At 39.8% G+C, this 14,361-nt stretch overlaps 1 protein-coding gene across 2 annotated transcripts in view; it reads left to right on the top strand.

Annotated features, from left to right (window-relative positions):
• The first annotated feature begins 390 nt into the window (after window positions 1–390).
• The window catches only part of USP32 (ubiquitin specific peptidase 32), a 197,998-nt gene continuing 184,027 nt past the window's right edge, over window positions 391–14,361 (top strand). Inside the window, exon 1 of one of the 2 annotated variants that reach the window (XM_004271728.4) lies at window positions 391–610. In XM_004271728.4, coding sequence (XP_004271776.2) covers window positions 553–610 — 58 coding nt within the window. In that variant the 5' untranslated portion in view covers window positions 391–552. The remainder of the gene's footprint in view (window positions 611–14,361) is intronic. The other variant, XM_033431615.2, reaches the window with a different exon arrangement.

Raw genomic sequence — 14,361 nt, 5'->3', positions numbered from 1 at the left:
GCCCAGCGAGCGCCAGAACGTGTGGGCGGGAGGACTGCCTCGACCGCCCCGGAAGTCCCTGCCCCCCAGGCGGGCGGAGGCTCCTGGGCCTCGCGGCTTCGGATTGGCCGGAAGGTGGCGATGATGCGTTACGCGCGAGGTCTGGCTCCGCCCCCACGCCCCTGCGCGCGGCGGGGCGGGGTGGGTGGTCCCTGGCGGCCATTACCCGGAACAATCCCCGGCCATTGGGTCAGGTGACCCTCGGCGGGGCAGGCAGGAGGCGGGGGAGGGAAGAGGGCGTGAGGAGGGAAGGAAAGGGAGGGGAGGAGAAAGGAGAAGGGCGGAGTAAGAGGGAGGGGAAGGGGGCGGGGTGGGAGCGGGTCACGTGATTCGGCATGGAGGCGGTGGCGGCGGCCGGGAGGAGCCGCCGGGGCAGAAGCCGCACTTGTTAGTGTGGGGGGAGGAGGAGGCCGGGGGACGCCAACACCGTCTGCCCGGGACGCCGAGGAGAAGGCGGGAGGGGGGTGGGGGCGAGATCGGGCTCCGACCCCCAGCCGAGGGGATGAGGGGAGCATGGGCGCCAAGGAGTCACGGATCGGATTCCTCAGCTACGAGGAGGCGCTGAGGAGAGGTGAGGGGGGAGGGGTCTGGGCGAGCTGCCGGGGAGGCCGGCGACGGGCTGCCCTGAGGGTGGGTGACCGGGGAAGGGGAGGGGAGCTTGAGGGCGTGGGGCCTGAGGCGGAAGGGAAAGGAGGCCACGATGGGGATAGCGTGGGGGAGAAGGGTCGGGTGGGAGCAGTGTTTGGGGATTGGGATCGTGTGGATGGGGGCGAAGCTTTCCCAGAGAGAGGGGTGTCAGGCGCTAGCAGGGCACTGCCCTTGCTCTGTGGTGGCGTTGTTATCCTGGATGTGTCCAGGGAAGTCCCTCCTCCCACCTTTTCTTGGGTGGCACCAGCCCTTCCAGCCCCCCTCATCCTTTACTGCCATTTTCTCCTATCACTCCTTCATAAACCCTCCAGCAACATCCTAACCTCCTACCTAACAACCCCGGCTGGAAAGGCAGAGGGGAGGCGCCTGCAAAGCCCTCCTTTTGCGAAGTAGAAGCCCCTTCAAGCCCCTTCCAATTGTAGTGTCTCTGCCTTTTCCAAGGGCTTTTGGCAGTCTCTTGGGGGCTGTCACCATCCCCTGCCTGCCACCCCCTCACCCTTTGAGCAGCTGACTTTGATAAGAACGACCTGAAATTGAGTTGTGTTTGAGGTGAGATGAGACTGGACAGCTGGTGTTGCCAGAAGACCTTGTCTTCGGTTTCATCGCCTCAAACATTGGTCAGAGCCTTTCATTGCACTTGATCCCCAGTTCTCATCCCCTCCTTCCCCATAAAATGGCATTCGGAAATCCAGCATTCTGATATTGTGTTATAGCTCCCTTTAGAGACCGGCCTTGCTGTCAGTCCTAGCCTGCTGCTTATTGGCTCTGATGCACTGTATGTTGTCAACCACCTCCAACCCCCTATCACTTACTCTGATACCGCTGTCCGTGATCACTAAGGCACACGCTAACTCGAAGTGTCAATTGCACGGTTTATGGCCAGAATGTGACTTAATTTTTCATGACTGGGATTTCTGTGTGTGTGTGTGTGTGTGCGCGTGCGCTTGTATTTATTTCTTTTCGACATTTAATGGATTTTCTTGGTAAGAAGTGAAAAACATTAAGCAGCTTAGGTGCTAGGCATTATTGGTAACAGGTTTCTAAGTCAAGAAACCAGCCGTGCTCCAGGTGATGGTTTTAGTAGCTAAAGATATAAAATAAAAAATCTAGATTACAAGACAGGCATTCAAAATGAGAATTTAATAGTGAACTCTTGTTCATGTGTAGGAAGGAAAGGGGTAAGTTCAGTGGGCCATCACCTGAAAATAGATACAGAATTTTGATATATTCTTGTGGACTGACCAGAATAACAAAAATATGCTTTTTAGGTCTTTTTTTTTTTTTCCATGTGGAACAGAATGCTGATTGTTCTTAGGGACGATCTCACTTGAACTTTTTTCCTTTCTTCAATATGAGAAATATTCCAAATTCTTGATGTGTTTCCAGCTCTAGAAGGCTAGTCATTTCTGGGATGCTGTTGAACCTGACAGGTCTGGCCTCAATTAGACAATGGCTTACATGGCATGAAAGAGGACATCAGTCAAACTGATTTCAGCTTCAAGGTTTAGAAGTGTTTAGTTTCTTAAGTTTGAGGGTGTTTTAGCTGGCATTAAGGAATTCTGAAATTAAACTTTTATCCAACTCTAGCCTGCCTACTTTCATATAAAACTAATATTCTACCTTTGTAAATATAAACGAAATTAATAGTTGGTGTATTTTAAAGTGATTTGACCGAAGGTATTTGTTCAATTTGTTAGGAAGTGTCTGCTTGTTGAATTTTAAAGCATATATTTGAAGAGGTAGCAAAATATTTGTTAAAACCTTATTTAACTGTTGTTTGAATGAATTTGTTTTATCATTTTTGCTGCAGAGGAAAACTAAGGCAAGAAAGAGAAGCAAGTTGATAACATAGCATTTCTAAATGTAAACCAGCAGCTTTTTCTTTTATAAAGTGGGTAGTTCTTTTGAATATGATACTGTTTACGCTAGTAAATGTCAGATTTTGATATAGAATTTTTTTTAGTAAGGTTATAGAAGGAATTAATAAAGCTTTTGAGAGAGCTAGAAAATAGTTTGAGAACTTTTTTGGGGCATGTGAATAATGTAAATAGGTACTGGACCTTCCATCCTTAGTCTTAGCTGCTTGCTTATATTGTATAAGGTGAATGGGAAGGAGCAAAGGATTGGACAAATACACATTGTGTGTTATATGAATCATTGTACAAGTAAAAAGCAAGCTTGATAAACTACTGAAATACCTACTTGCTTGGAATACCTACTTAAAAGTACTGAAGTATACCTACTTAAATACCTGCTTAAGAAATACCTACTTAAAAGTACTTAAAAGTACTTAAAAATACTGAAATACCTACTTAAAAGTACTGAGCACTAAATAATGCCTAACCACAATTAGACAGTATTAAAAAAATATCAAGTACGTATTGCCACCTACAAATATGGAGTTACAAGCAGTTTATCTTGCAAAATGGGGCCTTGGAAATGGAGTGTTATGTGACAGATAACTCCTACTGAAAGGGCAGGCTAGTGACTTCTCATTTAAATTTCAGAAGCTCTAGAAATTAGAAAGATTGGTTTTGCATACTATTTTAGCTACACTGTATATCAGTTTAATAAAAATAATTTCCTTAAAATATACCTTAACTTTTTTTTTTTTCTTTAAGGGAGATGTATTAGTGGTAGCTTTTACTTTTGGCTTGTATCTATCTTTCTTAAATAGAACACAAGCTTTCCTTTGAAGGCTTGACTCTGGTTCAATTGCATGTATTTTCTAAAGTACAGTATTACTGTACTTTATGGATAGTGAGAATTTTAGCATCTAAGTTCTTCATCTCTTTACTTCATTTCCTTATTGCATCTTAAGTTTGTGGCTGTATATTTCTAAAAATGTATTCTAAGTGCTTGGAACATAGCAATAAAAAAACATTGAATGAAAGGAATTGCAGTTTAGAGCATTTCAGAACTCTCAAGAAACCTTAAAAAATCTTCTCCAGTTCTTTAATTCTTTCTTCCTGCTCCTCTCTTCCTTCCTTGCATCATTCTGGAAACAGAATTATAAGGCTTTTTTTTTAAAATTAAGAATTAGCTGAATTAAAATTGTCCTTAGCTTTTAAATTGTAGTAATAAAGTACAGTAGGTAAATTTCTTCTAATCCCTTTCTTTAAGTAGAATTTGGCACTTGTATTAGACTAAGCAGCTGGCTGATGTCAAAAAGTTATGTTGTGGATTCACTTTTTCAAGTGTCTGTTTGCTCATACATTCAGCAAATTTTTACTGAGCTGTCTATGACTTAGACACTGAAGAAACAGAGATGACTAAGACCCCTCTCCTATAGCCTGGGTCGATGATCTCCACTGAAGTGTACAGTATATATTGTAAGGTGTGTGTAGGACTGTCCATGGCAAGTGGGAATAAAATATTAGCACTTCTATGTTAAGATTCTTTTTTTGTGTTTTTTTGATTAATGGGCATAATATTTTCAAAATGTAGTATATATGTATTTAATTTATAAATGATTAACATGCAGTATATTAAGTGCTCCAGTGCTATAGAAGGGAGTACTGTAGGAATGCGGAGTGTGTGTGGGAGTATTTGGTGATCTGGAAGTGCCCTATCACCATACTTATTTCATAGTATGTGCTCAATTAATTGTTTATTAAAGAATTTAATTTCCTAGTCACTTAAAGGTTGTTGTGTTTGCTAGTGGAATAATTAGGCATGTAATAGTTGAGGATTTCAGAACTTTTCATTTTGCTTATCCACCAACCCTAACATGCTCTAAAACATTGACTCCCCAACCAAGATTTTATTCTCCATGTTTTGTAGTATTAATATTAAAATTTCATTAGTATTATACTACCTATGATGTGATGTTAGCTGGTTTAGTATAAAATATCATTGTATAAATGGAAATTGAATTTCACAGTTGGTACCTTCTGGGATGCACTATTCTCTTTTATTAAAGCACTGATTTGCCTTCATCTAAATTTGCTGAATTTACGAGTGAACGCTCTAGCATTAGTGTGGAATGGTAGGTTTGGGTCAAGCCTTTTTCAAGTATGCCTCGCCAGCTGTTATATGTAAAGGAGGACAACAGGGCAATTTTAAATTAGTCTGCTTATATGTAGTCACCTAAGTAGTTACAAAGGTTCTATTCTTCATAATCTCCAGTTTGACACTCCATATGAAGTGTCAGTGACAAAGAGGAGATAAATACACCAATGAACCCTGGATATGGGGGGGAATGAGCAGAATGAGGTGACATCACTTGATGGTTAATGGCCTCCCCATTTACCAAACTGGACAGCTGTTGTTTGTTGTTCACTGTTTGTCTTTGTGCTTGGTTAGTGAGACTTCACAGTGACAGCATTCAGGGTTGCCTTCCAGAAAGATGTGTAAGTCACTTAGACTTGGGAATGTGGTGACCAACCAACAGCCAGGTGTTTTCTCAGGAGACAGGGAAGAATTTTGGCACTTGATTTTATGATAGGTCCCAGGAAAAGTTAGGGAAATGATTATTATTGTTGCTGTAGCTATAGAAAATCTGTTTTTGGAGCACTAGAGATTAATGCTGAGAGTTTAGAAGCTCCAATGTTAAACAGCTGCAGAGGTGAAGAGGTTTTTATTTATAAATTAAAAGTTGGTGGTTTGATAGTAGTACTGAGAAGGCTAAGATGGGACTGACAGTTGTTTTTTTTTTAAATATCTTTAAACTTTTAAAAAAATTATTAAAAAATTTTTATTTTTTATTGGAGTATAGTTGATTTACAATGTGTTAGTTCCAGGTGTACAGCAAAGTGATTCAGTTATACATATACATATATCTGTTCTTTTTCAGATTCTTTTCCCATTAAGGTTATTACAGAATATTGAGTAGAGTTCCCTGTGCTATACAATAGGTCCTTGTTGATGACAGTTCTTTCCATACTGTTTCCAGAAAGCATTGCTTCTCTTTTCAGGGCTTGTTTATGCTTCTGCTTTTACCTTTTGGGCTTCATGATATTTATGTTTAAATTGAGCCACCCACTCAGCCTCTTTCCTTTCTTCTAATAATAAAGAGCTCTTGGAGGTCAGAGGTGGATAGTTAATTACTGACCCAAAAGCCTGATAAAACTAGCTTTATGGTATTTACTGTTATAGTCAGAGACCTGTCTGTTAGAAGACCCATCTGTTCAAAGATAAAGGCTTTCCCTTGTCACCCCTTTTCATTAGGGATTTAATATTAACATAAGGCTCTTTTTACTTTAGAGGAATCCCAAGTTCATCACTATCTTGTGAACAAGGTTCAGGAAAATTGATGGTTGTTGGAGTCCTTGATACTGGACTGCATTAAGAGCAAATCTATGCTAAAATGAGGTTTTACTATACTATCTTTGCTAAAATGAAGTTCTCCTCTTTCATTTCTGTAAAGTTAGAATGTCTTAGCATCTTACCCCTTGCAGAAAAAACTTTCAAGGTTTGCTGTGGTGTCTTGCCTTTTCCTAATGACTTGTAAAAGAGTTTATAGAGATTGCATCGTGAAAAGGCCCTTCTATCAAGGTAGGCCTCTCCTAGTCTTTCCCGTGACAGTAAATGGCACCACTATTCCAACACAGTGGGTAAAGCCAAAAATCTATAGACATCCTTAGTTCCTCTCTTTCACTATCTGACCTAACCTCTTATCCCCAGTTTGAGTCTGTTGCCTAGTCATGTAGTTTGGTATCCAGTCCAGTCTGTTGACTTCTCATCTTCACTGCTACTACTCTAGTCCCAGCTGCCATCTCTCTTGCTAAGATACCATGCAGTGGTTTCCCAGTTTCACACAGCGGCCAGTGTAATCTTAAAATTCAAATCAGATCCTGTCATTCCTTTCTTCTCGGGCTGTTTTCCTCTCAGTCGGGAAAGGCTGTTTACAAATTTTCACATATCTGGCTCATTCTTCGTACCTGAAGTCCTAACTCTGGTTGCCTCAGCTTGGCCTTTTCTTATCATCTTATATGAAGTGGTCTTCTGTCAGTATTGCACTATTCTGTATAGTTCATAATTTGTGATTATCATGTTTATCATCAGTCATGATGCTGAATCCCCAGTGCCAAGATAGGTTCAGTGCCTGGTGTATTTTGTGCTCAGCAAATATTGCATGACTGGGTGAATATACAAATGATGGAGAGAAGATTTGGAGAACTGCATAATGTTTGTGAGGTTGGGGGGTAAAGAGTGGAGTATTGACAGGGATTGAGTATACTGAGCAATCCATCTCAGAATTTCTTTTCCTTTCATCAGCTTTAAAAATCTTTGAAAAAAATTGCTAAAGGTTTTGAATCATAGTTAAGAACCTGGGAGCCTTAAAAGTAATACGTAATTTTGTCTGTTTAGTTCAGATATTTAAGTTCATACCTAATAATGTAAAGTCCTGAGTAGTCATTGAGAGACTAGTATGGAGGTAAGTATTATGTTTATGAACTCTTAAGAATGTCTTTCAGTAATATATAATATTTAATAATTTTGCTCATGAAGTGATTTTTTTGAAGCGATTTATTTTTTTTATTTTTTAAAAAATTAAAAAATTTATTTTATTTATTTTTGGCTGCATTGGGTCTTCGTTGCTGCACGTGGGCTTTCTCTAGTTGCGACGAGCGGGGGCTATTCTTCGTTGCTGTGCGTGGGCTTCTCATTGTCGTGGCTTCTCTTGTTGAGGAGCACGGGCTCTAGACACACGGGCTTCAGTGGTTATGGCACGCGGGCTCAGTAGTTGTGTCTCGCAGGCTCTAGGTTGAGGGCTCAGCAGTTGTGGTTCAGGGGCTTAGTTGCTCAGGGGCTTAGTTGCTCCGCGACATGTGCGATCTTCCCAGACCAGGGATCGAAACTGTGTCGCCTGCATTGGCAGGTGGATTCTCAACCACTGCACCACCAGGGAAGTCCCTACTCCATATGTTAATATACATCAGGTGTTCACTCAGTTCACCATATTAGAAAAAACTTTTCCTGGAACTTTCTGGCCTGCTCCAATCTGTACCTTTGGCCTTTGTGCTTAAAGCATGGCTGCCATCCTGGGATCTTCCTCACCATTATTCTGGGGATTTCCTTCGCTGTCCTGTGTTGGATCCTGTTGTCTGTATTCTTTGTTTCCTCTTTCTTGATTTACTCTTCCATTTTGGTGGGACACCACTGCGCAGCTTGCGGGATCTTGGTTCCCTGAGCAGGGATCGAACCCGCCCTCCGGGCAGTGGACAGGGATCGAACCTGTGCCCCCTGCAGTGGAAGCACAGAGTCTTAACCACTGGACCATCAGGGAAGTCCCCAGTCTGGTGCTTTTTTAAAAATAATTCTTATATCTCTACTTTTTAATTTCCGAGAGGCCTTCTATGTTTTTACCAACTAATTATTTTGAAGTTCCTTTTTAATAATCCTTATACTTAATCTTCAGTCATGTGGATCTTAATTTAAGGCTCAGGGCAGATTCACTGCAGTGTTCACTTAGAGACTGGGGTAGGAGGAAGACATTGCCCCAGAATACAGTTTTCAGGATCATATACCACTAGGGTATAAAACTCCATGAGGGTGGGGGCGTGTCTTACTCACTGCTGTATTCCTAGCACTTGCACAGTGCCTGTCACACATTAGCTAATCAATACATATTTGTTGAATGAGTGAATTACATATCAAAGCAATCTTTTCTAAAAACCAGATTGAATTTTTAGAGGAAAATTGGTTCGGATATGTGTGTGTGCTCATGTGTGTGTGCCCAGAGGCTTAAAACTCATGTTTTCTTATCTATAGTATGTATGTATTTAAATGCATCTTTTGCTTTTAAAAAGTTAGTTGTATTAGGCATGTTATTATGTCATTTTTGGCTCTGCTTTAAAGTTGGTTTTGGAATCTGTTGGTGAGTAGCTGTGGTAGGAAGCTGTGGTGGGTTTGGAACAGTTGTTTGATTAATAAATTTGGTTTAGAGATTCTTTAGTTTATGTAAGCATCTATAAATGAAATCCTTCACTGTATAGAATTTGATAGATCAGAAGTTATTCATTTTGTCAGAGATGCTGACTTGAGAATACTTCTTTACAGCTGATTATGGAGGGACAAATTGCTTATTCTTTGTAGGCTTAGAGGTGTAGTAAGGAGCAATTACCTAATGGTGGAAACATTTTATATTGTCACATCGCTGGTACCATGGAGATTCAAATTGAAGTTGACAGATGATTGCCAAGCAAATATATTTATTTTTTAAAATTTTTATTTATAGCTGTGTTGGGTCTTCGTTGCTGCGCGTGGGCCCTCTCTAGTTGTGGCGAGTGGGGGCTAGTGTGCGGGCTTCTCATTGCGCTGGCCTCTCCCGTTGCGGAGCACGGGCTCTAGGTGCATGGACCTCAGTAGTTGTGGCTCTTAGGCTTCAGAGTGCAGGCTCAGTAGTTGTGGCGCACGGGCTTAGTCGCGCCGCGGCATGTGGGATCTTCCAGGACCAGTGCTCGAACCCGTGTCCCCTGCATTGGCAGGCAGATTTCTAACCACTGCACCACCCAGGGAAGTCCCAAGCAAATATATTTAAATAATAAAGGAAAATAGGACATCAACTGAATGAACACTTGGCAATGAATAACATCTCATAGAAAAATGTTCCATTTTGAGTGGAGCATGTTTCTTATATTATTTAAGTAGAGTCCAAAACTAAATGCAACTTCGGGCCCAAGCCAGAAACCTAGTCATCAGTTGAGACGCTTTCTTTCCTCTGTTCACATTTAATCAGTCACAGTGTCCTTTTGGTGCTACCTTCTTATTATCTTCTGTTTCTTCTCCACCTTTAAAGTTATTGCTTTAGAAAAGGGCTTCATCTGTCCCCTGGACTATTAGTCTCGTACCCCTCCAATCCATTATACATCTGGAATAGTCTTTCTGAAATGTACATCTGGTCATTTTACTCAAGTGCCTTTCAGTGGAAGGTACACATGGTTTGAAGTCAGTCTTTTTAGCATGGCAAGCCCTGGTAGCTTCTGTGATTTGGTCCTTGTCTGAATACTCTGTGCCTTTGAAAATGCTGCTTCCTAGATCTGGGAATGCCTCCCTTCATTACTTACATACAACAAAATCTCACTGTACAGCTTGATGAAATTTTAGGTATGTACCCAAGTAACCACCATGCAAAACCAAGATACAGAACATTCCCACTGCCCCAGTAGGTTCCCTCCTAACCTCTCCCAGTTGATACTGCCCTTCAGAGGTAACCATTGTTTTGACTTCTATCACTGTAGATTAGTTTTGCTTATTTTTGAGTCTCGTATGAATAGAATCATGCAATATTTACTTTTTTGTGCACAGTGAACTCATTAAAAAAAATTGAGTGTGAACTCATTTTTAAGACCAAATTTTAAGCCTTTTCTCTATGAAGTAAATTCTTGAGAAGATTACTAGTATCTTGAATTAGCGTCAATGTATTATTTTCATTTCTAGAAGCTGACATAGAGGCTGGCATGAAGTACATGCTCATCAATGAATTTACATGCATCTTTCTCCCTGAACTATCTGCCTTACTAGATCCTCATCCATCAAAACTAAACGCAGGCATCAAGTCCTTTTAGAAGCCTTCCCTGATATTGCTCCTACTTTCTCTCCTGCTGTAATATACTTTTATTATAGTAGTTATTCTGCTGCATTATAGCTGCTGGTTTAATTGGCTGTCTCCTCTACTTTATGTTGAGTTCTGAAATCCTTCAGAATGAGAGCTCTGGGGTCTAGAAGGTGCCTGGTAGGGCTTATTAAAATGTTGACTGAATGAATGGGACAACTTAGTGCCTTTTGAATAAAGGAGAAAGCTCACAGAATAAAGCTAGTAGTAATAATCTGGTAAATTGTATTTTTACAGGATAAATTATGGTTGTTTCATGACATTTATGCAACTATTTAAATGTTCCAGGAATATAAACATTTAAAATTGGGTTAAAAACTGGCCTAAACTAAAATTACATGAATCCACAAAGCACTCTGTAGAAGATACAAAGGAAAACAGAAACATGACCTTATATGCAAGGAGTAGTAGATTTCTTTTAAAAATATTTATTTATTTAATTTATTCGGTTGCGCCAGGTCTTAGTTGTGGCAGGTGGCTCATTCGTTGCGGCTTGCGGGCTCCTTGGTTGCGGTTCGCTGGTTCCTTAGTGGGGGCTCGTGGGCTCCTTAGTTGTGGCATGCGAACTTTTTTTTTTTTAATTTTTAGTTTTCTAAAAAATCTTTATTGGAGTATAATTGCTTTACAATGGTGTGTTAGTTTCTGCTTCATAACAAAGTGAATCAGCTATATATATATATATATATATATACATATATCCCCATATCTCCTCCCTCTTGCATCTCCCTCCCACCCTCCCTATCCCACCCCTCTAGGTGGTCACAAAGCACCGAGCTGATCTCCCTGTGCTATGCGGCTGGTTCCCAAGAGCTATCTATTTTACATTTGGTAGTGTATATACGTCCATGCCACTCTCTCACTTCATCCCAGCTTACCCTTGCCCCTCCCTGTGTCCTCAAGTCCATTCTCTACATCTGTGTCTTTATTCCTGTCCCGATCCTAGGTTCATCAGAACCTTTTTGTTTGTTTGTTTTTTAGGTTTCATATATATGTGTTGGCATATGGTATTTGTTTTTCTCTTTCTGACTTACTTCACTCTGTATGACAGACTCTAGGTCCATCCACCTCACTACAAATAACTCAATTTCATTTCTTTATGGTTGAGTAATATTCCATTGTATATATATGTGCCACATCTTCTTTATCCATTCATCTGTCGATGGACACTTAGGTTGCTTCCCTGTCCTGGCTGTTGTAAATAGAGCTGCAATGAACATTGTGGTCCATGTCTCTTTCTGAATTATGGTTTTCTCAGGGTATATGCCCAGTAGTGGGATTGCTGGGTCGTATGGTAGTTCTATTTTTAGTTTTTTAAGGAACCTCCATACTGTTTTCCATAGTGGCTATATCAATTTACATTCCCACCAACAGTGCAAGAGGGTTCTCTTTTCTCCACACCCTCTCCAGCATTTATTGTTTGTAGATTTTTTGATGATGGCCATTCTGACCGGTGTGAGATGATATCTCATTGTAGTTTTGATTTGCATTTCTCTAATAATTAATGATGTTGAGCATTCTTTCATGTGTTTGTTGGCAATTTGTATATCTTCTTTGGAGAAATGTCTATTTAGGTCTTCTGCCCATTTTTGGAATGGGTTGTTTCTTTTTTTGATATTGAGCTGCATGAATTGCTTGTATGTTTTGGAGATTAATCCTTTGTCACTTGCTTAATTTGCAAATATTTTCTCCCATTCTGAGGGTTGTCTTTCGTCTTGTTCATGGTTTCCTTGTTTATTTTTGTTTTTATTTCCATTTCTCTAGGAGGTGGGTCAAAAAGGATCTTGCTGTGATTTATGTCATAGAGTGTTCTACCTATGTTTTCCTCTAAAAGCTTTATAGTGTCTGGCCTAACATTTAGGTCTTTAATCCATTTTGAGTTTATTTTTGTGTATGGTGTTAGGGAGTGTTCTAATTTCATTCTTTTACATGTAGTGTCCAGTTTTCCCAGCACTACTTATTGAAGAGGCTGTCTTTTCTCCATTGTATATTCTTGCCTCCTTTATCAAAAATAAGGTGACCATATGTGTGTGGGTTTATCTCAGGGCTTTCTATCCTGTTCCATTGATCTATATTTCTGATTTTGTTCCAGTACCATACTGTCTTGATTACTGTAGCTTTGTAGTATAGTCAGGAGTCCGGGAGCCTGATTCCTCCAGCTCCGTTTTTCTTTCTCAAGATTGCTTTGGCTCTTCAGAATCTTTTGTGTTTCCATACAAATTGTGAAATTTTTTGTTGTAGTTCTGTAATAAATGCCATTGGTAGTTTGATAGGGATTGCATTGAATCTGTAGTTTGCTTTGGGTGGTATAGTCATTTTCACAATGTTGATTCTTCCAATCCAAGAACATGGTATATCTCTCCATCTGTTTGTATTATCTTTAATTTCTTTCATCAGTGTCTTATAGTTTTCTGCATACAGGTCTTTTGTCTCCTTAGGTAGGTTTATTCCTAGGTATTTTATTCTTTTTGTTGCAATGGTAAATGGGAGTGTTTTCTTAATTTCTCTTTCAGATTTTTCATCATTATAGCAATGCAAGAGATTTCTGTGCATTAATTTTGTATCCTGCTACTTTACCAAATTCGTTGATTAGCTGTAGTAGTTTTCTGGTAGCATCTTTAGGATTCTCTATGTATATTATCATGTCATCTGCAAACAGTGACAGCTTTACTTCTTCTTTTCTGATGTGGATTCCTTTCATTTCTTTTTCTTTTCTGATTGCTGTGGCTAAAATTTCCAACTATGTTGAATAATAGTGGTGAGAGTGGACAACCTTGTCTTGTTCCTGATCTTAGTGGAAATGTTTTCAGTTTTCCACCATTGAGGATGATGTTGGCTGTGGGTTTGTCATATGTGGCCTTTATTATGCTGAGGTAGGTTCCCTCTATGCCTACTTTCTGGAGGGTTTTTATCATAAATGGGTGTTGAATTTTGTCGAAAGCTTTTTCTGCATCTATTGATATGATCGTATGGTTTTTCTCCTTCAGTTTGTTAATACAGTGTATCACATTGATTGATTTGCGTATAGTGAAGAATCCTTGCATTCCTGGGATAAACCCCGCTTGATCATGGTGTATGATCCTTTTAATGTGCTGTTGGGTTCTGTTTGCTAATATTTTGTTGAGGATTTTTGCATTTATGTTCATCAGTGATATTGGCCTTTAGTTTTCTTTCTTTGTGACATCTTTGTCTGGTTTTGGTATCAGGGTGACGGTGGCCTTGTAGAATGAGTTTGGGAGTGTTCCTCCCTCTGCTATATTTTGGAAGAGTTTGAGAAGGATAGGTGTTAGCTCTTCTCTACATATTTGATAGAAATCGCCTGTGAAGCCATCTGGTCCTGGACTTCTGTTTGTTAAAAGATTTAAAATCACAGTTTCTATTTCATTACTTGTGATTGGTCTGTTCATATTTTCTGTTTCTTCCTGGTTCAGTCTTGGCAGGTTGTGCATTTCTAAGAATTTGTCCATTTCTTCCAGGTTGTCCATTTTATTGGCATAGAGTTGCTTGTAGTAATCTCTCATGATCCTTTGTATTTCTGCAGTGTCAGTTGTTACTTCTCCTTTTCCATTTCTAATTCTATTGATTTGAGTCTTCCCCCTTTTTTTCTTGTTGTGTCTGGCTAATGGTTTATCAATTTTTGTTTATCTTCTCAAAGAACCAGCTTTTAGTTTTTTTGATCTTTGCTATTGTTTCCTCATTCCTTTTTCATTTATTTCTGATCTGATCTTTATGATTTCTTTCCTTCTGCTAACTTTGGGGTTTTTTTGTTCTTCTTTTCTCTAATTGCATTAGGTGTAAGGTTAGGTTTTTTATTTGAGTTGTTTCTTGTTTCTTGAGGTAGGATTGTATTGCTATAAACATCCCTCTTAGAACTGCTTTTGCTGCATCCCATATGTTTTGGGTCGTCGTGTTTCATTGTCATTTGTTTCTAGGTGTATTTTGATTTCCTGTTTGATTTCTTCAGTGGTGTTTTGGTTATTTAGTAGTGTATTGTTTAGCCTCCATGTGTTGGTATTTTTTTACAGATTTTTTTCCCCGTAATTGATATCTAGTCTCATAGCGTTGTGGTCACAAAAGATACTTGATACGATTTCAATTTTCTTAAATTTACCAAGGCT

The sequence above is a fragment of the Orcinus orca genome, chromosome 19 (genome assembly GCF_937001465.1).
Source record: "Orcinus orca chromosome 19, mOrcOrc1.1, whole genome shotgun sequence".
Classification (NCBI taxonomy): Eukaryota; Metazoa; Chordata; class Mammalia; order Artiodactyla; family Delphinidae; genus Orcinus; species Orcinus orca.
This window is presented reverse-complemented; position numbering and strand designations above follow the sequence as displayed.